Source organism: Neopelma chrysocephalum, unplaced genomic scaffold (assembly GCF_003984885.1).
Source record: "Neopelma chrysocephalum unplaced genomic scaffold, ASM398488v2 Primary Assembly neopelma1_73b, whole genome shotgun sequence".
In the NCBI taxonomy this organism is placed as follows: domain Eukaryota; kingdom Metazoa; phylum Chordata; class Aves; order Passeriformes; family Pipridae; genus Neopelma; species Neopelma chrysocephalum.
Genome location: NW_020897734.1, coordinates 3,584,256 through 3,611,619, shown reverse-complemented (window position 1 = coordinate 3,611,619; position 27,364 = coordinate 3,584,256). Strand labels below are relative to the sequence as shown.

Here is a 27,364-nt window from a genome sequence, read left to right as displayed (position 1 = left end):
AATATAGATTGCAATAGTGTATATAAAGGAGTGCTTCAAATACCTGCCTTTGTGTTTTGCAATTCAGTCCAGCTCATTCCTGACCTAACGCAAGGCTGTGCCCGAAACCCAGACTTCCATAAACATAACAAATCCATCACTGAATCAATGAAGGAGATGCAGAAAAGATATTTTAACTATCCAGTGTGACACAGCTCACATGAGCTGCAGCACATGTGCTGCTGGTATTCCATGTAAGGAACCAAGAGGAATGAAAACAGGTAAAGGACGACTCCTCATCCGTATCACCGAGCACACGCCTGCTCTTAGCTCTGCTTAAACCAGGGACAATTTGCACTGTGGAGCACCTCCACCTCTAAGCAAAATGAAATTTCTGGATTTCTCTGAATTCCTGCAAAGCAGGACATTTTGCTGCCCGGTTAATGGGAATTCTGTCAGTCGTGCTTACCAGACACAATAAACAGATAATAAATAGCACAGTCTGTGGACAGCAACAGGCTCCAAGAATCCATTAACCAACGAGACATGTTGCACATTCCAGCTTATTAGACTTATATCCATAATATATTCTAACAGTCGCTCCCTGGCAGGCATTTTCTGAGAACAAATACACAGGTTGGACTTTCATTTTTTATCTCTCTTCAAAATTTTAGAGTGAAAAAGAGCTGGTAGCAAGCCATTAGCAATAATTTGATCCTGCATTTGCACTGGAAATTTTAAAATAGATTTTTCTTCTGTTCTTCTGCTTGTGCTTGCTGCCTCATTGTTTTTCTGTGCATTGTGCAGGCTGGGGGTGAGCAATGATGAGACTGCCTGGGCAAACATTGTTTTGGCAGTTTTTCATACGTGGCCCTTGCTGTTTTAAATAAAGCCTTCCCTCGCCCCACCTGCTTGCTTCCCACTTTGTACAGCTGCTTGCTGAGTGATGAGCAGAGCGGGCCCCTTTCAGCTGAGCATGAAGTGCTGCTATTTAAGGTCTTTTTCTGGTAGGATGGAGCTGGCATGTCTTGGTCCTGGCTGGTGCAGCAGTGAGGGTCTCTGTGTCCTTGCTGCCAGGATTGTGGGACCCTGGGGGAACTCTAGCTCAGTGAGTGAGGCATTTCCAACAGCTCCATCTGGAAATTGGTGCAGAAATGGTCTTGCTGGAAAAATACAATCTGCTCATGTACAGCTGCCTATTTCCAGCGTGATTTGTCCAGTGCTCATGCAACTGCACCCCAGACCCGTGGCACCCCGGACCCCTCAAGAGACCGGGTTATCCAGGCTTCAGTGCTGCCCCGGGGGCCCTGCACTCAGCACTACACTGCTGTCACGGTAGAGTTTCCAGGTGAATCCTGCTCCGTCCTTTCGCCTTAAGAAAAGGGGTTGGTGTGGCATGCGGAACTTCGCTCTTCCTTGCAGCTCAAACTAGGGGTGGTGAGGGCTTAAGAGACGCTCTGTTCACTCACGGTGCAGCACTACGCACTCGTGCAAACACATGCAAACGAGGGACCGCGCATCGCACATCCCACACCAGGTGCGCGCGTGGGGCGGCGCGGGGGCTGCACCGCGAGGGAGCAGCGGAGCAGCGCTCGGTGCGGTGTGAGCCCGCGGGGCTGCGCACCCGCCAGCAGCAGTGCCGGGACGGGGACGGGGACGGAGGCGGGGATCGGGATCGGGATTGGCGGTTCCCGCACAGGTGCGGCGCGGGACAGGTGTGGCGCGTGGCGGAGGCGGGGCCGCCCCGCGGGGGCCAATCAGCGCCGGGGCAGTGCCGCGCGCGGGGCGACTTTGGCGGGAGAAGGGGGGCGGGCACCAATCGCGTTCGGGGCCGGGCGGGGCGGGGGCCAATCGGGGCGCGGTGGGCGGGGCGGGACGGCGCGCGCGGAGCCGGGACGGGCGCCCCGGGAGCGCCGCGCGAGGCGCGGGGCTGAGCTCCGGCTGCTCCCGGCGCATCCCGGCACGGCGGGAATGCCCGCTGGCAACGCGTAGAGGAGCGCCCCGGTGCCCCGGGAGGATGTCGGGGAGCGGCGGAGCGCTGCTGCTGCTGCTGGCGGCGGCGCTGCTCGGTGCCCCGGGGGCCGCGCAGCCGGCGGGGGAAGCCGCCTGCCGCCCGGTCCGCGCCGCCTTCCAGGTGCTGCAGCCCGGAGCCAAGTGGGTGCCCGAGAGCCCCGTGCCAGGTGAGATCGCCCTGCCCCGTGGCGTCCGACCGGCCGCCATCCCCCCGACGGGGCTCGCCGGTGCCCGGGGCCGCTCGGGTGCGAGGAGAAGCGGCTGCAGCCGCCCCGAGCCGGGGCCGCGGGGAAGGGTCGCTGCGCGGCTGCGGGACGCTGCGGAGCGGGGTGCGGGCTGCCCGCTCTCCCGCCGCCCGCGGGGAGTTGCTCGGTGCCGGCGGCCGCCGGGCTCCGCGCCTCGGACGCGGGGATAACACGGAGGCTCCGGTTACGTGTGGAATGGAAACCCGCTGAATGAGCGGGTCTTTATTGCACTCGGTTTGCTCAGAGGGGTTTTCCACTGAGGCGAGCTCGGGCTGTCGGGCAGAGCTGCAGCGGTGCCGGCGGAACCAGCCGCCCCTTGTCCCCGTCCTCGCTGCTGTCGGGGGTCCGGTGCGAGGTCCCCGGGAGACCGCGATGTCCCCGCCGGTGAGCGGAGGCTCCACGCACCCGTCATGTCTCCGCAGGTCATGTTTTCCTCTCCGCCAGAGCCGTTTTCCACAGTGTGTCGCGGTGTGCCAGGGTCCGAGGGCAATCCCGCTCTGTAAAGCCATTCTAAGAGCACCAAACCTTCATCCCAGCCTGAGCCCGGGGGCTGCCGCAGCTCCAGAGGCTGGGGCTGGAAGGAGGGAGAGCGCGGCGTTCCCCGAGCTGTGCGGGTGCCATGCGGGGTGCGAGGGCACAGTGGGAGGCTGTGATGGATCTGGGCGAGGTGTTACTCTGCTCTGCAGTTCCCATTACAGGTGGCTGCCTGGGTGGTACCGCACCAAACCTCCCCACCAACGCCCTGCAAGGCTGCTTTTGGTATATTTGCCTCATGTATATTTTAAAATGCAAGTGAAACACTTGAATTCCCTGTCTTTTAAAGGTTTCTTTTGCAGCTTTTTGGGAGCTAGAGAGCGTCGGCTGCTCCAGGTGGGTGGCTGTGTGCTGGGAGTGTGTGTACACAAACCGATCAGTTTTGATGGCTGCGTTATGGAGCTGCCTGGAGAGCTCGGGTGCTCCTGCGTTGGGTTCAATACACAGGAGAACGCCTGCTCTGAAAACCTTATGATCAAAGTATGAGAAGGAAAAGATAACAGGCAAACGTGACAGGCAGGGGAGGTGCAATGAGATCATCGCCAGCAGTAGCTGCTTTTAATAACGATGTGTTGAGTTACGTTTTTTGCATTTGTTGTCGCACAGATCAGAAACACAAGAGTTGCTTCAGCAGTGAACTGCTGCAGCACTGGAGAGGAAAGGGGGGGAAGCAGGATGCCCAGGGCTAGGACTGCAAGGTCTTGTGGCTGCTGGTGCAAACCCCAAGTCTTTTGGTCTGTAGGACTGTAGCAATGCCTCATCTTACCAACAGCTGTGAGAGCTAGAAGGAGAGTTTAGGTGTAAGTCCTGGTGAGAGTGTACCTTCCCTATCCCTTCCTTTCCTTACGTGCCCTTCCCATATAATTTTTGACACTTAATGTGCTCTTCAGACCAGCTGCAGGAGCAGCTTATCTTCTCTCTCCGTCCTGCAGGACCTTGGTCTCCTGGTCAGTATGGAAGTAGCACTGGTAACACTTTCCAGTGAAATGTTTGCATGGAGAGTTGCAGGGAACGGAAAGAGCTGCTCTTATCATCATTGAAATTACAAATTCTGTAGTTTGTTTGTAATCACAGAAGCAAGGGAAGGCATTTCTTTTAAAGTCAGTGAAATCCTTCCTTTGATTCCTAGGTAACTTGGAGTATGTTTTTACACACTCCAGGGAGGTGATGGACGGGTGGGCAGGTCCCTGTAGGATGACTCCCATCGGAGGCTGTGCTGTGAGTGCTGAGGCTGCTGTGTTGCAATGTGTTCAGTCCTGCCCCAGAAACTGATAGCATCCTCCATCCTGGCCTGGCCGTGATTGCAGTGCGTGTTTTGTCCTGGTATCTTCCCTTCCCGCCAGGGTTCAGGTTGCTGGAGTTGCTCAGTTGTGCTCTTTCTCCCCTGGGAGCCCCAGCTGCACCCGTGATAATCAGGAGGAGTGAGGAGCCCTTTGCCACTCTACAGAGCCTGTGGGTAGCTGGATCAATATCTCGTAGCAGGGCTGGTGTTTCAAGTGAATGCTTCCAGCTTGTTATGATGATAAAGTTCCCACATATCAAATCGAAAGTGGATTTTACATTTGCCTAAGTACATAAACTTGATCATAATTAAAGCAACGACTGCTTGCTTATACCTTGGATCTGGCCCATCTTGCATGACTCTGTGTAGTAATTACACTTCAGAGCACTTGCTTCTCCTAGTAGCAGCTGCATAAATCTCTGTAATAGGGGAGCATCACTCAAGGACTATTTTCCATGCATCTGTTTATTGCTTTTCTTCCTTTCATACATCTGTCAATTAAAAAAAATTTTGGAGTTTCCAGCCGGAAATCACCATGGAATCAATTCTGAGAACCTTTGCCTATGGATCATACCTCTCAGGAGAAACTGAGGGTTAAACATTTATGTAAAATGTGGATTATTTTTTTTTTGGACATGAACAGAAAACAATGCCTTCTGGAAGCCCCCATTTTGCATTATGAGCAGTTGTGGCTGAAGAAGTAAGTAGAGGAAACACTGCTGAGTTGCAACACATGCAGGAGAAATGTCCCATGGCTCCATTTTACTGGATCAGCGGTGCGTGGGCTGCGGGGACATTGTCACAGCATTCTCTGTAGGAGAGCTCTGAAGGAGCCAGAGACCACACTTCTAATTAAAAAACAACAAAAAAAAAGGGCAATTCTCATAAATATAAGGGAAGTGTCATGCTGTTTCATGAGCAGTATTGATGTTCTGGGAGTAATTCTTGCTGAAGGCGTGCATCAGGCAGTGAGAAGCTTGGTCTCCTTCGTTCCTTTTTGAGCTCTGGAGCAGCTTTGGAATACTTGGAGGTGGGCAGTATCATGACCTAACTACTGTCAGCTGTGTCTGAGTGTTTGGAGGGGTGGGAGGATGTAATTCATGGCAACAGCTTGACTGGAGCTGGATCAGAGGTCTTCTGCTGGAGAAAAGCGAAGGCAGGGTGATGGGAGAGTGGTTTTCTTAGGGTTTTCTGAAGGTGAGACTTAATGCCAGCTCCTGAGTCAGCTCCTGTGGTTCTGCCCTAGGATTGCTTCACATTCTTTCTTTCATATGTTGCCCATGTTGGTTTTCTTCCTCCATTTGTTCTTTTCCCTGCATAATTTCTCATATGTAAACAGTAGCTTGAATTTCCTTTTCTCCTGGTCTGTTTTTCTCTTCTCTTTGCCATTTGGGTTTCTTTGTGTTGGTGGTGATGTTCCAGGTAACTGTGCTGGTGCGTGTGGGATGGATGTCTCTGCCCTGGGATGAAGGAAAGCTGAGGAATATTTGTCTTGACAGAAATATCTGCTGGTGGCTCTGTTTTCCTCCTCCCATGGCAAGATGCAATTTCCAGCTTTTTGTTAATTTTCTTTGATGAAAGCAAATATGGATTCACCCTAAGAAAGTAGGAGATTAGCCTTTTGCTTTTGGACTTGAGCTGTAAAGCTTTACAACTGGCTGGCTGAGTGTGTCAAGCTTTCTTCTCTCTTTTATTTCTGGCGGCTGGTGTGTGCCAATGTACAGTTTAAAAATTAAAAATCCCAACTCTTCCCACTGGTCTCGATGCGCCTTTGCTTGTGAACTGGTTCCCTTTGTACTCCTGCTCTTTTATTCTGTTTTTCCTGAGTGAGACTAATGATGCTCCTCCCTGTGCAGCCTTTCCATTTAGCTTAGCACAGTGGTTTAAGAGCTTAGTTTACTAGATAATTGAGTTTTCTGTTCTTAATTATTTCAGGCCTGCAAGTTGCTCTCTTGATAGTTAAGAGAGCAAGAGCAGAACCCTAAAATTTAGTAACCTCCCCAGGCAGTGGTTTTATAGTGAGATCATTAATTTTATTTTTTTTTCCCAGGGGTTAACTTTAACAACATCCTGAACAGTGTTCTTCCCAGTCTTTGGAATGGCTGTAGGATTTGTGTGCTTGTGATTGTAACAAGTGTGTATGGTGAGAGGGTGCCCACAAATTAACTCCCTCCTTTTGATGACCGTATTGTTAATACATTTGTACATTTGTTAGGAGGAAACTTTTACTCTGTAAACCCTATTTTTCTTTAACTTCTTTTAAAAGATGGGGTTTTATAGAGTATTAGATTTGCATGAGAATCATCTGGCCGACATTGCGAGACCTGGGGAGGAATCAAGAGTCAGATGGCCTTGTGAAACACAAAATGGAATAGAAAATAAAGGATAATTAAGCAGTAATAAATACCCATGTAGTACCCATACTGTTCCAACTTTAATCACCTATTGAATGAGTCTGGTTTATAATTTATATCTCTTTAATTAGGTTTTAAAAGATCAGCACTTAACCTGGGTTCTAAACAGTTGGATTTGCTTTCCCCCCCAAATGCTGAGCATTAAAAGCCACTGACAGATGCACAACATAATTTAAAAGAAGGTTTTTAATAAAAACTATTGAAATAGCTGGGGGGAAATCCACTATATTTAAATGTTGAATCACTGCTTTTATCTATTTGAAGCATGATGCTGACTGTAAAACAATTGGAGGAGGAAAATTGACCCAAACCAGCATCTTTCTTGTCGGTGATATTAACAAATTGTTGAGCTAAGAGGGTGGGAGGAGGCCCTCTGACATTTCCAGACTGCAGAAGGCGAAGGTGCAGCTGCACAGGGTAGCAGAGCCCACCCCTCATGGGGAGGAGGCTGCAGGAATGTAATGTTAAGCAGGGGTGGGTTCTTATTTTGGCGATGCCTGGGGTAAATTTGGGGGGAATGTTAATCTGATTTAAGTTGCCGTTGGATCTGGGTGGGAAGGCTTATGTGCCCAGTGGAAAGCACCGACTTGTCTGCCTGTGTCTGATGACAGGGTTGAAGCTATCCTGGGATGCTTAAAATCAAAGGAAAATCCTTCAGCCTCGTGAAGGAATTCACAACTGCCCATAGATGTTCTCAGGGATTTTTTTTCTTTGACATTTAATCCACTGAAATTATTTTCACTTCTGCTGTACTAACCACCTATCTGCGGGGATAATTGTACATCAAAGTCAAATGTAATGCTTTAAATTCACTGCTGCCCAGTCTTCAGTACAAATTCCCTGCGTCAGGAGGAGGAAGAGGCAGGGTGCTACTGAAATTACTGCAGCTCTAGAGTTTATTTCTGTCAGCTGTGAGTATATGCGAAATTATTGGAGCATTTACACTGCTGTTCCCCAAGATGGCATAAATGGCACAGCTCTGATGGTGCCTGGTGTTCCTGCACCCATGGAAGAGGCTGCATCCAGCACCTTCTCATCCATGGGAGGTGGGTGTCAGAGGGTCAGGCTCCTGTGCTTAGCTTCTCATCGTCTCACTAATCTTGCAAAGATTGGTATGTGAGCATCCAAATGCAATTTAATGAAAACCTTTGCAGTAATTCGTGGGACACTTTCTTTCTGAAAATGAGTTTGTAATGATTTATAGCAAAAGGAGAAGGTTGTTTGCAAGGGCTGAGACTGGCATTACGAGGTGTAATGACTTGAAACTTTAAGAAAAAGGGGTTGTGTAGGTTGGGAGATAAAAACAGTCTTAACAGTAAGGGCCATTAGGCAGCGGAATGGGCTCTGCTATCTCACAAGCCGGAGGTGTTTGTGTTAGATAAAATGCTGAGAGGGGGTGGATTGGGAGTCAGGGGTAGGATTTGATGATTCACAGGACCTTTTCCCGGCATTTTTTGGAGCCAGAAACGTGTGGCACTTTAATTCATTTATTGCTCATGTCTGGTCCGTGGGCTTGCCGTTTCCAGGCATTCGTGTCTTTGCATCCACCACATTTCTGCAGCACCCCTGGTTTGCACAGCCCCCAGCCCTTGGGGTGTAGGGTCTGGGTCTCTTGGGGAGTGCTGCACCCTGGGGAGTGCAGAAAAGGTTCTTTCAAGCAATGGGATGAATGAACCCCCAACACATTTGCAGGTCAAAAAGCTCTATCCCTGTTTCATCAGTGTCTGCTGGGGCTGGGATCAGCGGGGTGGGTTAATGGCTCCTGGGGGACTGACATTAAAACCTGCCCTTACTATGGGGACTTGCAGATGGGACTGTTTGAGCCAGCTCACCATCTGGGAGAGCCACACGCAGAAAATAACTGGCAGATGGGAGTCCGGCCCCCATCCCTGTCCCTCTGTAGCAACACTGTGCCAAGGAGGACCTTGTCCCTGGTACCTTGTAAGAGCCTGTCCTGCCTGCGTTGACCTGTTGCATTTACCGTGGTTTCTGGTCACTGGTGTTAGTTGACTATCTCTGTAAAATGTTTTAAGCTGTGAGAGTTAATTCCTGGGCTTTTTCCTCCTCTGTGATTGCTCTGGTACAGCATGTGTCTTTTTACTGCACAAAAATAAAAATCCATTTAAGGGGAGAAATTGCCTTAATTGCTAAAAAGAAGGATGGGACATGAGTAGGTGACCTTGCTGCTTCCTATCCCTGGCTTTAACTTGCACAGGCCTCTTAATTGCCAGCTCTCAGATTTTCTACATTGGTATTTCCATTAATCACGGAAGGCTTTTTTTTTTTTTTTTTTTAGATAATTTGAAATGTGTCCTAATATAATAAATGTAGGAGGAAATAAGCTTTGTATTAAAAAGAAATTTATGGCTGTATTGTAGTGTTAAAGGGACCATGCTAAGCCTTTTTGCGGCGTAAATTGACTCGGGTTTGACTTTAAAAAACCTCTGGAACTTGATGTTACACAACTGCTCCTCTCATTAACAGTGTCCTGCTGTTACCCGGCTTTATGGTCCCTGTTGTTTTTTTCAATGTGTGAAATACCTGTCGCTGTGCCCCTCTGGAGTGGGTGAGTTCAGGAACTGCTGAGACTCGAGTTTTAGATGTCAGTGGTGCCGGCTCTGTGTCAGAGGGCTCAAGGATGGAATTTTTGCTGTGCATCCTGCTTTGCAGAAGGAGAAACTGAGGCAGCAGGGAGCGATGGAGCCAGGATGGGGGTGTGGATCCCTCTTCCCCCTTTGCCATGTGTTTTGGTTTGGTTTTTTTTTTCAGTGACAGCAGGACCTGCACTGGTTAAATCTCCTTTCCCCACGTGCAATGCATGTTGCAGATGAAGCATTTCATGTTTCTTTTCCAAGGCTGTGCTGGTGGAAGGGATGGGACTGGAGGGAGGAGGTTTCTGCTGTTGCTGCTTCTGAGCCCTGACAGCTGGTTTTCCCTTGGCACTGCGCATGACTCTTCTTCAAGAGGTACACGATTGAACTGACATTAATATTAATCCTGTTCTTCTAGATTACACTTGCAGAAGAGACTTTTGACACTTTCTAGTAATTAGGGAGAGAGTGGATGTGGTAAAAGACTCTTAAGGAGGAGAGGAGAGAAGAGGAGAACCTAGGAGGATGTGTAATCCTTCGAGAGCAAAGACGTAAATCACCAAACTTGCTTCTATTAAGGAAAAAACCTTTAGAGCAAACAGGAAGGCAGAGTGAGGGCTGAGAGGTGTGAGGAGCCTTCACTCTGGGCTGTTGGTCACTGGCTTGGAGACTGCTTCCTAATCCCGGTTCTGGACAGGGCTGAGCCTAGCAGGGCTCCTGCTCTGGGCACAATGCAGTTTGGGTGGCAGACACTGAAATGTGAGGTTCTGGCTGCTCTCTGACCCTGGATAGCTGTTTTTAAAGGAGTTGTTGCTTGCTGTTTGAGTTTCTAACAGCAGCATCAGATTAGACATCTTTTGCACGGGAAGGGCTATTTGCTTTGAAATGAACTTGTTGCTCTGCTTGTATTTGTGGGGCCTCAGTTTGCTCTTGGAAGTTGATGAAAAATGAGGCTTTCCATTTCTGCTACTTCCATCTCTCCTGTTTCATCTCTTGTTGTCTGAGCCCAGAAAGATTTCTAATTATTTTTCTAGATTTTATTTATTTTTAGCTAACAACACCTTTCCTAAAATTGCCTACTTCCTCCATGAGTAAGTGCTCTGGGAATGTCAAAAAACATTTAACTTCACTGATCAGTGCTAAGAGTTACAGCTGCAGGTACCAGAGCAAGTGATGTCCTCCTGGCCTTTGTCCCCTGGCTTTTGTCCCACCCTGGTGAATGGGTGAAGGTGCTGCCTGTGCAGTAGCACATCTGCTGAAGAGGCTTTTTCCTTGTGCAGTGCTCAGTGCTTCCTTTAGGATGGACCTTGGGCTTTGCCTGTTGCAATGGAGGAAGGATGGGATGGGGGAATTGGTGGGAGGACTCAGATATGTACAGTTTAAAACGCAGCAGTAAAAAGCCAAGTAAATCATTATTGTTGTGTCCTTCTGTTGTTATTGTTGCTGGGGATGCAAAAGGATGGAAATTGCAGACAAATCACACTATTATGTTTTAAACTAGTTTTAAGTCTTTATGCAAATTACGGTCATACCCTCCTTGATGTACTATGTTTGTTGCTCTATTCATTGCAAATCTGCAGCCTCAAATCCTGTCTCGTTTTCCACCTCCCGTCTTTTCTGTCTGCCCGTGGCTCCTTACCGGAGTTCCTGGGAGACAGCAGGGCAATGCTCAGGATCGCTCTGCTCGGCACCAGCCCATCAATGGGTGGAGTGTGTGGGAGCTAAAGCAAGCAGTGTGCTGGCAGGCAAACACAGCTCTTAGGGGCTATTGCTCAGCAATCCTGGCTCTGACTTATCAGTCCTCTCCTCTGGCCAGGCTGCTTGCTCAGGACAAATTCCAGAAATGTCATCAATTTGCCCAAGCAGTAATTGCAGCAATGCTGATGTATGGAATTGGTTTCCTCTTCACTCCCAGCAATCCACGTCCTAATGCAAATTTTCTGCTCTTATGTCTCTGCAGGGACTGATCTGCAGGTATGCATCCCAAAGGGCTCCACATGCTGCTCGAGGAAGATGGAGGAGAAGTACCAGGCAACAGCCCGTCTGAACATGGAGCAGCTCCTGCAGTCTGCCAGCATGGAGCTGAAGTTCCTCGTCATCCAGAACGCTGCTGTCTTCCAAGGTGAGTGCTTGGGGAGCCAGTGCTTCTCCTCCTCTTCCTCAGCACCTGGCAATTGGAAGCACAGGTGGCTGGAAGCTTTCTGTTTGCTTGTTCTCATATTTTTGTATCTATCCTTAGTAAAGATTAACAATACACCTGGTTTGGTATATGGTTGCTCTGCAGGGCTTGTCCTAAATATTCCTGCAGCTGCAACAGCAAATGTAAATTTAAGGACTAAACCTCTTGAAGTGCAAATTTAAAAATGAATGAAAAACTCACTTCTCCAAGAATTAAAATCTCTGTGCAAGTACCATCTTGATTCTGACAGTCCCAAAATACAGGCTGAAGTTATATGATCTGGTTGTCTGCTTGGTAAGATCTGATTGAACTGTGTGTAGGGTTTATTACCCATCACACAACAAAGTTGGTTATTCCATGGAAAGGTGGGCAGAGGCTGCTTTATTCATCCTGGTGCTCTAGTATTTGAGTGCTTGGTGCCCTGGTGCCCTGCTGTCTGTGGCATCTCTCTTTCTAATGATAATGTGATGTTTGTGTTAGGACTTTTTTCTGTTTGTTTGCAAAATGGATCTTTGAATATTTTTTAGTGTGGATACACACTAGTTTGTACCACTTGAATCTGCAATCATTCTTTTTAAGGCCTTTACACAAGCAAAACTTATTCCGTCCATGGTTTATGTGCGGTGAAATGATGGCTTGTTTGTTGAGTGGTGGCCTGTTGAGGTTCTGTCATTCTGTATTCATGGTGCTTTTGCTTCTATTTAAAGAGGAAATCATGGGCAATCAAGCGTTTTTTTCCTTCATGATGATATTTTTGCAGAATAATTGATTTATTTCTGTTTATGTCTCACTAATAGCAGGACTCAAGGCCTGCTGAAGCCTGTGAGATCACGGCAGAGCTCTGTTCTGGGCCACAACTGCCTGATGAAGTCTAATGTGTTGTTTTTCTCAATGTAACATCAAATAAATTGCTGAGGAGATAAGAGCGTATTTTTTCCCCCAGTACTTCTTAATGTAGTGACCATTAAGTTCCAATTCTAAGAACCAGAATGGAGTAAAACTAATGAGAAATTGGTTTCCTAGGCATTGGAGATGCAGACCAGCTTCAGAAATGGTGAATAACTTGGCTGGAATACAAAGTGTCTGCCTCCCTCCCATTTGACAAACACTGCAACATTAGTTTTTATTGTGTGGGGGAATGACACCCTGTGGTACTGCAGGTTGTGCACAGCAGTGGGGTGCTCTGGCTCTGAACTTTCTGCCTCTTCTGGAGAGAGCTGAATCCCTTGCGGGATTTTTTGTTTGTTTGTTTTGTTGTTTGTCTGTTTTTTTTCTTCCTGTTTTTTATATTTCCATCCTGGCCTAGAGACCTGTGCAGGGATTTTGAAGCTGATGTTATTCTGAGAAGCCTTGATATGCAGAATTGCCATTCTTGGTGGTGGGAAAAAAAAGCCTTCAATTGAACAGTTTCTGACCACTTCTGCTTATAAAAAAGCTTGTGACTAAAAATCGTTTGCAATCCCATTGAAGAAGAGGAATTCTAGCTGGAACCATTGAGAAGCTTACTTTAATTATCTTGTATAAAGTGTTTGGGACTTGGAAGGACAATTCATTAGGCTTTGAACATTGTTTACCATTGTTATCTTTAAAATTAGTCTGAAAATCTATAGAAGAACTCTTTTTAAAATAGGTTGATCTTTTGATTGCTGCTTAAGAGTATTTTGATGGCTGCAGTGCCAGGGGCTGTTCCAGCTGTAGAAATTGTGCTTTCACCCAACACACAGTGGTCTGAGTTGTTCTTGGCACTGTAGGGGACAGGGTTCTATCTCAAGGCATCTCTAAAGGAGCTGGTGCTGAGGTGTAGGGTCCCAAATCAAACCCCACATGCTGTTTGCATCCTCCCATGTTTTCAAGGTATGTGCTGGGACAGCTGCCTGGAGGTCAGGAATACTGGAGTGGTCAGGGAAGAGGAGCTTGTGGTGCCTGAGCACCTCCCGCAGGCCCTGCTCGAAGCTGGGGACAGATACGCTTTTGCTTTGGGAATTGGGACTGCAGGAGTGGGATATCTCCAAGCAATGCCAGCTCTGAGGTGTGCCCTGGCAGGGCAGAGAGCTCTCTATGTGTCTTGCATTGGGTCAGACCCCGGTACCAATCTGGGGACCCAGCACAGAGGATGGATAATTGCACCACTCTGGAGAGAGGGGAAGTGTGTTGGTATGGAAACACAGCCAAACCACGCACATAAAAAACACAAATGTGAAATCCTTCAGAGTTAATTTTGACCTTTTTAGCCTGACATCTAAAGGAACTGCTAGTCTGACAAACAGAATCTCACCCAGATGTTATTATTTTGCACCAAATTTAATTTCTTCCTGCTGAAGCTAGAGCAGCATCTCTGCTGATAAAGATCAAGGGAAATTGTCTGGCATTTACAGGAAATCTCATCCAGGCCTATCTGTTACAATGTTCACTTAGCAAAGTTTATTAGATTATTAGTTTTAGACCCTTGGGCTTCTTTTTTATTGCAGTTAAGAAGGAAAAATCCCAACCAAAAAAATCCTCCCTTCACTAAATTTAAATGGTACAATTAGCTCCTGGTCTTATCTTGCAGGCACTTTTTAAAATTATGAAGATGATTTAAGTAGTGATTTAATTTTTTGGAAACTTGCTGCGTTTGACAGTGATAAAATGGATTGGAGCTGCCTCAACTGCAGTTAAATCTTACTCTGGGATTATTTTGCAGGCAGTTTTTTCACTTTCATGTGGTGTATCCATGCTGGTGGATACATCTGCCCACCTGTGCACCTCCCTGTTTGGGTTCTCAGCCACCAGCAGCTCCATACCATGAAGCCAGGATGGACCCATTGCTTCAGGACTGCTCAAGTGTCTTTTGTCAAGTGACATTTAGTGTTGCTGTGGGATTCTCCTCCAAACTAACCAGTGAGTTAGTGCAACTTACCTGATGTAGAGAATGGTGAGAGCCCTGCCTATGGTTTGCTTTCTTCCCTCTCTTTCTTCTGACCTTAGATCTTTGCTTTTTTTGGTGGGCGAATTTCTGACCCTGCCCCCACCTAATCTTTTCTTATTAAAACAATGACAACAGAAAAAGCCCTCAGTGAATCCTACTGATTTCCTAAATATTAAATCTGAATAGCTCAACTTTGTGCAAAGTAAGCTTGAGCAGGAAAATACCATTGTGGTTCTTCTTTATCTCTTCTTCCCCTCACTAAAGAAGTCTGTTCCCTGGGTCTGGGTTTTGTGCCTGTTTGTCAGTCTGATTCCTTCTGCTTCCCAAGTTTGAGAATTTGCTTTTGAGTGGTCACTTAATTTCTTGTCCTGCATATTGACCACCTTGCTCTGTGAATAACAGAAAGTTAAAGCTTCAGCAGCTGCCTGGATGCAGCTTTTGTGGTATGCTCCTCCCAGTTCTTTGTCCAAGGGAAAAGGTACTTTAAAAAGGGGAAAGACAGCAACACAAACAAGCACAGAAGGACCTCCAAGGGAAGAGGAGCTCTGCACACAGTGCTTTGTGTTGGACTTGCTGGTAATCTTCCCACTCTAAGTGGGAAGCACAGGAACAGGAGAGCTGACTGCTGGGGCTGCGTCTGCAGGAGCAGCACAGTGAGCTCCTGGGGAGAGTTGCTTTCAGTATTTTAAGTGATGGCTCAAATAAGTGATCAGCAGGATCTCGTGTTGCCTTTCTGCTGCCTCTTCTGTTGATGCCAGTCCAATCCTGGAGGTGCCTTTCTGGGACAGGCTGTTGGAGCGTGTCAGTGGCTGCTCTGTGATCTCCTGGCAGTGGCATGAATTGTGAGATACACAATGTGCCTGTTGCTGACCCTGAATCAAGATGCCCCAAGGCTTGTGTGGTCGCAGGGCTTGCTTCTGCCTGCTTCCCACATAGTTCCTGTGGGGCTGCAGAGCTGCTGGGACTTCGGGAATGTGGGGGATGGTGGAGTGCAGTTACCCAAACTGGAAAATTGACTGGGGTGCTGCAGTTGAGTCCCCTTTGGTGAAGGCCTCTGGGCTTAAATGAAGACCTGGTCTGGTTCCCCTCAAAGGCAGTGGCATTTTACCTTCTGCAAATGGCAGCTGGAAGATAACAAAAGCTGTGTTGGGAGAAACTTGCAGGGGCTGCAGAGATTTGAGGTATGTTTGGGATGTTTTCCAGAGTAGTTTCTAGGAAGACCATGATAAATAAATACCGACAAACCTGCCTGTATATGTATGGTATTCTCTTATTTGTGGGAGAATCCTCTTCCTTGTCCCTTCTGGAGCTGAGCCCTGGGTGGTTTTGGCAGGGCAGGTGGTGTGGGGAGGATAGCAATTCATCTCCCCTTGTGTGCTGCAGATGGATAAAGGCAGAGCTGTAACTCTCAGTCCTACCAGGCAGCTCTGGAGGCTGTAAATCCTCCATTAGGTATAAATGCAGCCATTTTGGTTATTTATAGTTATTTACACTATCCATTTATATCTGTCAGGATTGAAGGCAGTTTTGACATTGCAAGCTTCTATCAGGTTATCTTTAATCAGTTTAGAGGCACCTAAGCCACAAATATATCAAATAGCCAATCCTAATGTTTGAGTCCTCTAAAGTATGACTGAATTATTTATTTTGTTATGATGAAAATGTCTGGGCTTTATTGGGTTTTCTTTGAAGAACTTGATTCTGCTTGAAGTCTGGAAGATAAAAGATTAGCGATTGTCTCTCCAAGTTTCTTATTCCAAATCCTTCAAGGCTTTTCATTTTTCACAAGTGGCTGTTACTACTTTAGAGTCAAGGTGAGGCAGCTGAGATTTCTTTTATTCTATTAAAGAGGTTTAAGCATATAAAGAATTTTATCCTTACTAATTATGCCTTGCACGGGTAAATCCAAGATGCACGTGGCAGTGAGGTGAGAAGAGATGGGCTGTGTGTTGGGAGCTGTTGCACATTAATCACCGAGAAGGGTCCATTCATACCAGCGCTGCTGAGCTCAGCTCTTATCTTTTGGGACAGCGTCTTTAAGCCAATTAAGTTTGATAATTCGGGAAGGTCTTTCAGGTGAGCCTTGCATGGACTCCAGCACTGCATTGTTCTGCAGACCCTTGCAGTGTGGGGAGAGAGGAGGTGGTATGGGGCAAGTGGGAGAAGTCTCTGGCTTGGAAAGTTAATAACTATTTCTGAATGTGAAGGTGAGAGGTGCTGGGACTCAGGAGGTCTTGGAGGTGAACCAGCCCTGCAGAGGGGAGAGGTGCCCTGGGGACCAACAGGTCACAGCTGTGGTGTGTGCATGGGCTTAGGTGTCTAACCAGTGATCAGGGTTTCACAGCTTTTCTAAACAGGAGGAATGTGATTATGATGAACTGAATAAATGTACAAAATGATTCCTAGCAGTACTCAAAAGATTCATAAGTGGGGTGGTCAGTTTAGTAGCTGCAGGTGAAAAGTGCACGTGAAAATGTCAACTCCTGCTTGTGGGCTTGTAAAATATTAAACTGACATTTTAGAGTGGACTTAAATAAAAAATCCATTTTTTGGAAAAGAATATTAAAAATCTTATTAGACTTTACAAGTAAATAAGCACCACAAACAGATCTCTGTATCATTTTATCCTTCCTCTTCCTAATTAGTCCTCTGCTAACTGAAGTCTTGCTGCATCCTTCTGTGATGCACCTATCTCCAGGTGCCTGTGATGGCCCTTCTCTCTGACAGCTTCTTGTTTTGTTGGCGCTTTAATCTTTTTTTTTTAATTATTAATGCTTATTTAAAATAGGAATTGTCTCACTGGGTCAATTCAGGCTGGTACTCTGCCTTTGGTGGTGCTTCCTGCCAGATGCTTTGGATGCACAAAGTTTGTAGTGAAAAACTGTGGCGATCCATTTCCCAGGTTGATAACGATGTGCTAAACCGATGATTACAGGTAGGTGGAAAGAGCTGTCTGCATAATGAGAGATCTCTGGTTGTCAGAATTGGTCTAGGGAGGTAATGTTTCCTTTCAAATAACTAGAACTTATTGTTCATAAATCACAGTTAATCTGTTTATTACACCAGCACGCGAAGCTGGAAGTCTGGAGTGTGCCATAATGCTTAGCTTTAGGAGCAGAGCTGTAATAGTAGCAGCAATTTCAAATGATTTGAAATTGGGGGATCAGCAAAATGCGGGAGTTTGTGGAGGCTCTGGGCATTAAAAATGACTGCTGAGGATTGATGAGTTTCTTTAACAAATTGTAAAATCCATCATGCAGGAGTTAGGGCATGAAACTGCCCTCCTGAGCCACATAAACCATGGCTTTGGAAGTATTGCATGACAGTGCATGCTACCGGGAAGGGATATTTTGAAATATGTTTAGTTTTGCTTTTGTTTCTTGCTCTCACTGCCTGAAGTTTCGATGCCAGCACAGTGCTGGCATGTGAGGAGCCTCTCAATGCTCTTTGTGATGCTGACCCTGAGATATTCCCAGTTCCCTTCGTCTTCCAACATCCCGGTGCGTTTTGCACAGCCCTTGCTCACAGCTGATGGAATGCTTGCCGTGTGTCTCTGGGGTTCCTCCTTGCAGGAGGGAGCTTGTTGGCTCTTGCTGCTGTTTCCCTGCATCCTCACTTGCAGTACATCCCCACACTGACAGCCCCTCATGCTCCCACCTGCATTTCCATGCAGAGAGACCCCACGGTGGATATCCCATTGGTTGACTGCTGTAGGAAGATTCTTCATTGTGCCCTTTGCAGAGGGGTAGCAGCAACTCTCTGGCATGTCCATGGGAGAGTAAAGTGCGTGATAGGAGATGTCTCTGGCCCCCCACTCTCTGCTTTTGGGGCCTTTATGGCTTGAAGGGTGCAGCCTTGGGGAGTCATGTGTGGTTGAGGTCCCTCCCTGTGTTCTGCCTATGTGTTTTTCCCCTGCAGTTAAACACTGCTGATGCCCTTCTCTCATCAATGAAATGAGGCTTGGAGGTTAATGAGGGGCTTTTTGTAACTGCCTGCGTGCTGCTTCAGCAGTTTTTAAGCACTGCACTTGGTGTCTGGGCTTAGGGGTCCCCAGTTCAAAGTGTGCAGAGGAATTCCTGAATTCCTGTGTGTTCTGCTGCCAGGGTACTGTTCCCTGCCAGCTCTGATGCTGCTTTTCTGCTGATGGTGCTTTCCTGCTTCTGAGGGGCAAGGGAGGCATTGACCATGGGCACCCTGGGGCTGCTCCCTGGGAAGGGCAGGGGATGTGGACCTTTTGGATGGGGAAGTGTCTGGACTAGGCATCTGCAGGAGCAGTGTGGCCTTGCTGGGATGCCTGTGGCATCTCCTGCAGCTCCTTGTTGTCTGTGTGGTGGTGGTGCCTCTGTCCCATCTGCTCTGAGCCACGCTGGGAAAACACGATCCTCTGCCTGCATTCCCTGTCGGAGTGTGAGTTGTGAGATAACCAGGGAATGAGGGCTCTGGTGTTTCTTTGAGTCTCCTGCTTCCCCAAGTGGGCTGTTTTTTGTAATTACCTTTTGAGCTCTAAGTTATCATCTTTTGATAGTTCAAGTACTAACATTCTTTAAATGCCTCCTAATGCTATAAAGCAGTCAAATGACATCTTTTTAGCTTGCAGTAAGGTGATATAAATGTCATGTTACCCTTGAATGTGGTATTTATAGAACTGCTTGATGCCATTGAATTTTTGTGTTTTCTCCTTTGTAGTTCCAGTACAGAAATGGGCACGGCAGCATCTTCCATCACTTGTCCTGAAAGGATATATAGAGGCATTCTCATCCTGCAAAGAGCTTAAAATGCAAAGAAGAGCTAGTTTGCAGTTGCTGGGGAGGAAAGGGGAAAGGAAGCCAGCACCAAGCAATAAAGACAGGGGCTGTCTCTGTAATGAAAACATTTTGCTAGATTGTCATCTGCTTCACTTTTAAAGCAGCAATAAGATATAGCGATAAAATGGCCAATGGCGCATTTCATCTGAGGGAAATGAACTCTTGCTGAGCCAATTAAACTGTCAATACACTGTGGTTTCACGTTCCCCTGAGCAGACTGGGTCACCTCAGGTGTGTTACTCACTCTGACTTCACCGCTGATGTGAAATCAATTTTAGCAATTTATAATCTTTCATTCTACTATGAAAGTATATTAATCTGTGAAAAACACCACTCAAACAGTGAGGGCAGATGACAGCTCTCCTCATGAGCGTGTATTGCTGGCAGTGCCTCTTGGATTATCTGGTATGTAGAAGCCTGTGTAACTTTTGGACATGCTGGAGGCACTGACAATCCAGTTTTCAAGCTTCAGACTTTATCCCTGAAGTGTTCAAAAAGCCATAGTAGCATCTTGGTCTAATTTTTCATTACTCAACTGCAGTAGTTTGAAATTGGCTTTATTCCCTCAGCCCAGAAGAGACACAGCTTTCTGCATCCCTTTTGATATCAACGAAATGAGCGTGGCAGGTTTGTGGTAGGTACTGCTCATTAGAAAGTAAAGCAGATACATCTGGCAGGGATGGTGCGGAGCCGCTGGGGGATGTGGGATCTTCCTTGTGTTTTGTTTCTGTGGCAACAGTATCGAAATGTTTGGGTTTAGGTTTTTCTCCTGCTGTGAAGGGGATGCAGGCTGGACTGTGTCTGGTTGAGACTGATGTGCCGAGGAGAGATGTTACCTGGAAAACCCCTTTCATCCAGGTACCCTGGGATGCCGTACATGGTGCTGTGTCTACTTGCAGCCCTCAGAGTGCAGGTGTTATAAGAATCACAGAATCATTTATGCTGGAAAAGATCTTTAAGTTCATTGAGTCCAACCATTACCCCAGCACTGCCCAGCCCACCATTAAACCATGTCCCCAAGTGCCACATCTACATGGTTTATAATACTTCCAGGGATAGTGATTCCAATGGATGGTGATTCATGTGGATGTATGAGAAGCTTTGCTTTAGAAATTTAAGCTCTTGCATGTTGGCTGCAGAGGAATATGACCCAAGTGCATCTTGGAGGCAGATCCCAATAAGCAACTGGAAAGATCTCCAATTTACTGGTGTCTGGGAAGGGATGGCATTTGCTTCACTGGTGCCCAGGGTGGGCAGTGCTCATCCCAGCAGAAAACAACAATACAATAGTTGCAGCACACCTGAGAATGTTTTCAGCTCTGCTTTGCATTGTAGATTAGTTCAAAACTGCTACAAAATAGAAATTAATAACCAATGTGATGAAATTACTTCCCCCCCCTCTGTTTTAGTGCCAGAAAGTGATGTTGGCAGCAAAGGAAAATACTTCAGGGTGTATTTATGCAATGAGCTCCATAACTTTTGGCACGGGATTTAGCAGTGTTAGATTGAATCTGCAGTTGCTGCAGTGTGTACTGCATCTGGACCTCTTTGGGTGTTTTTGATGGGTGCTGGACTGAGCCCATTTGTCCCATGTCACCCTAGTGGGTCAGAGGTGGACACGTGGGTTTGCACGTGGCAGCCAGAGCTGCACAGGAGACGAGAGAAAAGTCTGATGTGTGAAAGTAAATCCATTTCCATGAAGTATTGCATCTAGGAATTAATGCATCTTCTATGACAGATTAGATGTAGGAAGCACTGCATATTTAATCTGCTAATATTAAAAAAAAAAACTCACCCAAACTTAATTGGAAAAAAATCATCTAAATGTGCGCTTGGGGGAAAAAAAGTCATATAAACCTGTTGGTTAGAAAGTGAAGATTAAAAAACCCAACCCTCTGAGATAAGGCAAAACAAAGAGTTGTGTAGATCAATTGCAAATGAATTCTGTTGCTGATTAGCTCTTCCCAAATTTGTCATCTTCATGTCAGAAAATCTATGATTGAGTGTCATAAGTAAGCAATTTTAAAAGCAGCAGAGAACAGTAAGGCTGCCTCTAGGATTACAGCTCACAGCTTTGGAATTCACTCTCTTTGAAGGAAATTGGTGACTAACAGATTGCAGTAATGCAGCATATTTGTATTGGTCAAATTCCTATTATGATCACAGTGAAAAGTGATGTTCCTTTTTTTAGGGAAAGGAAATTAAATAGGACTAGTAATCCATGTAAGGAGGTTGGCTCACACTAAAAGGAGGAAAGAATGTGAAGGCTAGTCAGATCGATACATGCTCTCAAATCTGTCTCATTAAAAAAATAAAATCAAATTGCTACTGAATTTCCAAGGAATTATATTGAAATGACACACAAGGTTTTACTGCCTTTTAATTATGATATTATTTCAATCTGCTTGAGTCTCCCATGTAAGTGAGCTATCAACTGTTCTTAAATATTGGCTCATAAATTCCAAATAGTTCTTTAAATGGAAGAAAATAGTATCCCTGGTCCTTCAGCTGAGAGTGCCAGCCAAGATCACAGCAGGGTGAGAGCTACCATTTGTCCTGGGGAAATCTGCACTGGCTGATTTAGGTGCACAACTTCCCTCTGGACAAGGCTTTTAAGATTGTTATTTATGCTGTCATTTGTCAGGGGAGTGCTCGGTCTCTGATGTCCAGCTGCACAGCCATGATTGACCTTCTTATGAGACCTTTGGGAATTATTATGCACTTAGTGAGAGCTGGATGGAGGTCTCTGAGGTGGCCTGAGAAGGATTTTCACACATTGCTCCCCTCACCTGGGTGGAATTGGGGTTGGGATGCACAGCTGGTGGGTGGTTCTGCAGTTAAGCCTCCTCTTGTGTAGATAAGACATTAAAAAAAAATAAAAATTAAAGTGTTGTCTAAAGAGAAAAATGACCAGAAGAGTGCTGAATCTCTTGCACAGCATTTCTGCTCACAGCAAGCACTTCAGTCATAAGGAGTTGGCCTCTGCCGTTGTTATGTCAGTAAGAAACATTGAAAACACAGACTTTTTTTTTGGCTGAGGGAATAGCAAGAGCCCAACAGCGATGGTGGTCTTCTGTTCAGCCTCCTGTGGAGGGCAGGGTGGTGACTAGTGGTCCTCCCTGTCTTTGCAGAGGAGCTCTGTGTGCTGTTTGGAGGGGGATGATGGTGTTTGGCCATCAGACTGTGCAGGGGCAGTTCTCACGTGTAGGAAACCACAGCTGGATCTGCCAAAGCACTGACGTGGATACACGGGAGCAGCACGTGTGAGGCTGACCCGTGGCTGTCCCAGGGGCTGGTTTTAGGTGAGATTAGGAGGGGGGGTCATTACTCTTGCCTGTGGTCCTGCAGGAGGACGGCGTGGCTGCTTGGTGAGCTGTGTGCTGGGCTTTACCCTCTGTGGAAATGGGGGACAAGAGGAGGAGGATGCCTGTGGGCTGAACACTGGAGACTCTGCAGGTGCCTAAAGGAAGAGTCCAGCACCTGGCTTGCTGTAGGTCACATCTGCTCAGCTGTGCTGGGTTCCTATGGCAGCCCAAAATTGGGCTGAGATGCTTCTGTTGTCTTGCACGGAGAGGAAACCACACATTGCAGGGACCAGGAGGTCACAGGCTTACTGCAACTTGTGTGTGCTGCAGCATTGTAATAAATGAAGAGAGTACCTGCTTTTAAATGGGTAGCCTTGAAAAGGGGGAAAGGTCTGCCTTGAAGAGCACTTGTGCTGATGGAGCCTTCATTGTCCTTGGGAATGAGCTTTTGATTTCTGGAGAAAGATTAAAGGTATGTTTCCATACTGAGTAACTCCTCTGTGTTTGCTGAGAGATGGCACTTCTGTGTTGGAATTTGCAGCAACTTTAAAGCTGGAGGTGATAAGCTGCTTTTTCCCCTCTCTTCCTTTGTTCATAGGCTGTTTGTTTAGATAACGGCCTGGAAATTATATTAGTAACCCTGTACATCACATTTTGCTATCAGTGAGGAGTAAACAGTGCATTTGACATTTGAGGAAATGGTTCATTTTCTAAGGGATGTGGTTCAGAATCTGCTTCTTTAACTAATGGACAGTGTAATGCTATTTTTTAGTAGGTTGCATAGATTTTTACCTTGAAGATGCTCTCTAAAGTGCACTGCATTACTACTGTTAAACAAAAGTAAACGCTTCACATCAAATGAGAAGGCAGAGTTTGAACTGGAGAGAGCTTGAAACCCATTTCTTTGTCTAGCTTGTGATGCTTCACTGTGCCCTAAGCATGAAAAATAATTAAACTCACTAGTAAGTAAATATTTGGTCCTGAAATGCATCTTGAAGATACAGAGCTGGGAGAAAATAACCTCTTCAGATGCACATTGGTTCTCCTGGATTTGTCCAACACCAACAGCTAGATCACAAAATTGTGTTCAGAAAACTACATCAGGAGGACATTACTGAGGGTGAAAAGTTTATGAAGGTTATGAACAAACCAGGCGATCTCTGCAACCTCAATTTGGTTTCTCGTGTCCTGTGCATTAGAATACAACCTTTAATTATAGCATCATGTGTGTTTTTCCACAAGCTTCTTCCCTTGTGTAAGGGCACTGAATGAATTTCCCTTAATGAGTTTTGTTCCTCCTTGTTGTTTGATGTCTGTTTTTTAATACTTTAAAATGCCACTTAAAGACAAAACTCTTCAACATTTTCAATTGCATGTGAATATTTTAATGCTGTTTCATCAAGTTCAGCTGAGTAAGTAGCATGATTTTTTTCTACAGATAGAAAAACTGGAATTCAGAAGGAGCCTAATTAAGACCTTTTAGTTTGTGTTCACTGCATGTAGCAATAGATATTCAAGTTGTAGGTCTTGGGTTTGAGTACAGACTCTTTGATTAACACTGGCAAGGCAAGGAGCTGGAAGACCAGTGTCCAACTTCCATGTATTTCCACTTTGTCTTCAAGTTAATAAAGAAAAAGCAATAATGTACCAAAACCTGGTCTCTGTTTGGAAAAGCAGGAGGTTTCAAGGTTGAAACTATAAAAAAAAAAATTCAACTCCTCTCCCCCTCCCCTCAAAGCAAAAGTGAGTTGGATCTGAGTATGTTCCTGCAGGTAGAGCAAAAAAACCCTGAACTCGACCGAAGCCCTAAACTGTGACCAAAGTGTTCATGTTTATACAGACTTGAACAAAATCCTGTCAAAAGTCGAGTTCTGTTTCAAAGTCTGGGAAACACTTTAGCTAATTAAAGAAAAGGTCAGCGGGATTTCTTACTGTAGGCAAAAAAGAAAAGATAAATCTTTCCTCTCTGCCTTGTTCTCAGAAGCAGTCGAACCTTTTTGGCTGAAATTAAGATTTGCCTGAGGCAGACAAAAGGCACGCGAAGTTGCAGTCCAGATGGCTGGAGCTTGGCAGAATTATAGGTAAGTAGGAATAGGGTCTAAAGATCAGAAGCATTAGGCAACTGTAATATGCAGGGCTACCAGCTCTGCCTGTAATCTGTTATAATGTTTAATCTAAATGTCTCTTGCAGAAAGCTCTTGTGCTGTTCTGAAGTGTGATCATTCATTCAGAGATTTGGAAGCGACTCAAAGCTGTAGTTAAAGTGAGTTTTCTTGTGGAATGCGAGAGGGTTTTTTATCCTCTCTATGTATGATGTTAGGAATGTGTCACCTCCTCTCAGCTGGATCTGTGTGAGCAATATCTGCTGTGGTCCTGCACACTTTCTCAGGTGCCCATGTTGCTGTTTTATTCTTCCTGTAATCAGTCTGTGTAGCAGATGAACAGAAGAAACCATAGTCATAAACTAATCTTTCATAAGTTTGAGTTTATTACTTATTTGCTGCTGCATTTATAATGAAAATTTTTGTTCCAATCCTGTGAATGGCTATGCCTCTCCTTTATTCAAGTTTATTATGCTGCAGGAGTCAGTCTGAGCAAATTAAGGCAAGTGTGGATATTTTTCCTTGGCAGGCATTTCAGTACCATTTTTTAAACTGTCTGGGGACTAATCCAGCAAGAGAACTTAGTTTGGGGGCTGAGAAATGATCACCTGTTCAAGGACCTGACTATTATGAATGTGCCAGAAAATGTTTAGAGTTCTTTAATGTGCTCAGAGGAGAGGAGAAGAAATGGAACAAAAGAATGAAGGAAAGATGCAACTAAATTTGTAAAAAGAATTGAGACTCTCTTAGGTGGCAGGAGCCCAAACTGAGCCTGATGTCACCCTTTTGTGGACAAACCACTGCTCAATTCTGTCAGTAACATTGCTGATCACGGTTCATGGGGCAATAAAAAACAGAAACACCTCAAGCAGGTGGGAGCAAAACTTCATTTGCAATAGGCTGCCCAAGAGACTGTTTGAGCCACGATACACAGAGGGATTTAAAAAACATGTAGATGTGGCACTTGGGGACATGGTTTAGGGGTGAACTTGGCGGTGCTGGGTTAATGGTTGGACTCGATGATCTTAGAGGGCTTTTTCAACCTAAACAATTCTATGATTCTGTGATTTTTAAGTTGTACCAAAATGTTTCTGAGTTACTCTGGGTAAGAGCTAATCTGCCCTGTTCGTACCAGGTTTTGATACTATTAGCTATTAGCTACACTAAATGGTGATGAAATCGGGTGGTGACCTGAGCCCTTAGATCTTTAGGGCTATAAAACTCTTGTGGAAGTGGGATTGGTGTCTTCCATGGCCAATGCCTGTTGTGTCCGAGGCTCTCCTGGGGAAGCAGAGATATATCTCCTGTTGTGTTTTTGTAGAGGTCTGAAAGTGCACATAACTCACTGTGATATATTTGCAGGCTTCAGGAAGGGTGTTTGTGCACGTATTGGAGCTGAGGTCGCAGTAAAACAGCAGCAGCTGAGCTCAAGGGTGAAAGGGGACAGAAAACAGGGTTATTTCTGACGATGACCCCCCGCCTTGTCTTGGGTGATGCACGGAGGGGAGGCCTAAGGGATCCCTGTGAGACACAAGTAGAGTCAACACAGTGCTTTTCTTCCATCCTCTCTGTAGACAACCATAATTTTGCGTTGCCACCTCTGCATGCAGAGGTGTTGGAGGAGGTATTTAAGGGTGATTGAGCACTGAGGACCAAGTCTTGCCTCTCTGCTCTCCTCTGGGCTTTGCACACCCCTCGTTCTGAACGGCATCCAGCTTCTCAGCCTGCTCTCAAGGCAGAGGCACTTGGTTCTGTGCTCTTATATTTTTATCCTTGTTTGCTTTTCTAACCTGTCAGTGGCTAACACTGTTTAGCTTCCTGGCCCCCCTCCCCTCTTTGCTGGCTCCTCTGCTCCCTGTCGAGTGCCCTGTCTTCCTCTCCCGGAGTGAGATGGTTGAGGAGGTCATGCAGTATTAATAGGGAAGCAGATCTCTGATTTTGTTTCTGCTTATGGACTCTGACATTTCTGACGTTTTCTGAAGTGTAAAATGTTTCTGAGGAAACAACAACTTGGCTTTTACTGAAAAATTAATTATGTTGGCACTTTGCCCATTGCAGTGGGCTTTTGTCAGAGGACAAAGCCACAAAGATTAGGGGAAAGGGTGAGGTGGGGAAGGACAGCAGGAACGTTAGAGAGAGGAAATCTGCATTAAAGTAAAAATATCTAATTAAGCATGGATTACCAGGGACTGATGGAAGCTCTTCAGAAGACATTACCTTCTGTGCACTTACTGTATAGAGCTAACACGCATCCAAGTTTATTTACTTCATAAATTAGTCTTTCCTCTAATTACAGTTAACGGACTGTGACTTTCTCTGCTCTTCAGTGATGTTCTGTGTTTACTCTGCTCCCCTCAATGCAGAGATACACCTCGTACAGCAAAGCACATCCTGCTCCTCACCTTCTGCTCAGGGGAGTGTGTGGAGATACAGGGCAGGGAAAACCAGCTGGGTATGGTGCAGATGTGCACTTGTTAAGAGTCAGAGATCCAGTAAAAAGTACAAGGGGAGGCAAAATACCAAAGGGTTGTGCTGTTGGTCCTTTCTGACTTTTTCAATGTTGGTTTTCCTTTTGTCCTTTGAAAGGAAGGGATCATCAGGGAGCCTTGGTTTAGGACTAAGGAAAGGATGATGCAGGTTCTTGCTGAAATCCAGGATTAGGGGGCAGGTTGTCTGCCTGAATTGCAATGAGGTAGCATTGGGTTATAAATACACACAAGTGTTTCTGAAACCCAGTCCCTATCCAGGACAGTGGTGCTGTTGTGTCTGGTCTTGCTTCTCCCTGAGGTTTGCAGTCCAAGTGTAAACTGGTGACAGCAGTTGAGTATGGACAAAAAAGGTGATGTAAAGAAACAGGTGTAATGGTGAGCGTGCAAGGAGCTGAGGTCTCAGCATCACAGCAAAAAAAAAAAAAAGGGGAGGGGGGAAGGAAGAATCTGGAGGTATACAAATAAGTAGCTTTGCCCATGTTTTTGGTAGCCCTTCAGGTGTAGTAGAGCATGGGAGA

At 46.0% G+C, this 27,364-nt stretch overlaps 1 protein-coding gene across 2 annotated transcripts in view; it reads left to right on the top strand.

Annotated features, from left to right (window-relative positions):
- Positions 1–1,959: 1,959 nt before the first annotated feature.
- The window catches only part of GPC3 (glypican 3), a 144,959-nt gene continuing 119,554 nt past the window's right edge, over positions 1,960–27,364 (top strand). Inside the window, exons 1-2 of one of the 2 annotated variants that reach the window (XM_027687278.1) lie at positions 1,960–2,159; positions 11,019–11,180. In XM_027687278.1, coding sequence (XP_027543079.1) covers positions 1,997–2,159; positions 11,019–11,180 — 325 coding nt within the window. In that variant the 5' untranslated portion in view covers positions 1,960–1,996. Of the gene's footprint in view, positions 2,160–10,890; positions 10,924–11,018; positions 11,181–27,364 lie in introns of those variants that run through there. The other variant, XM_027687279.1, reaches the window with a different exon arrangement.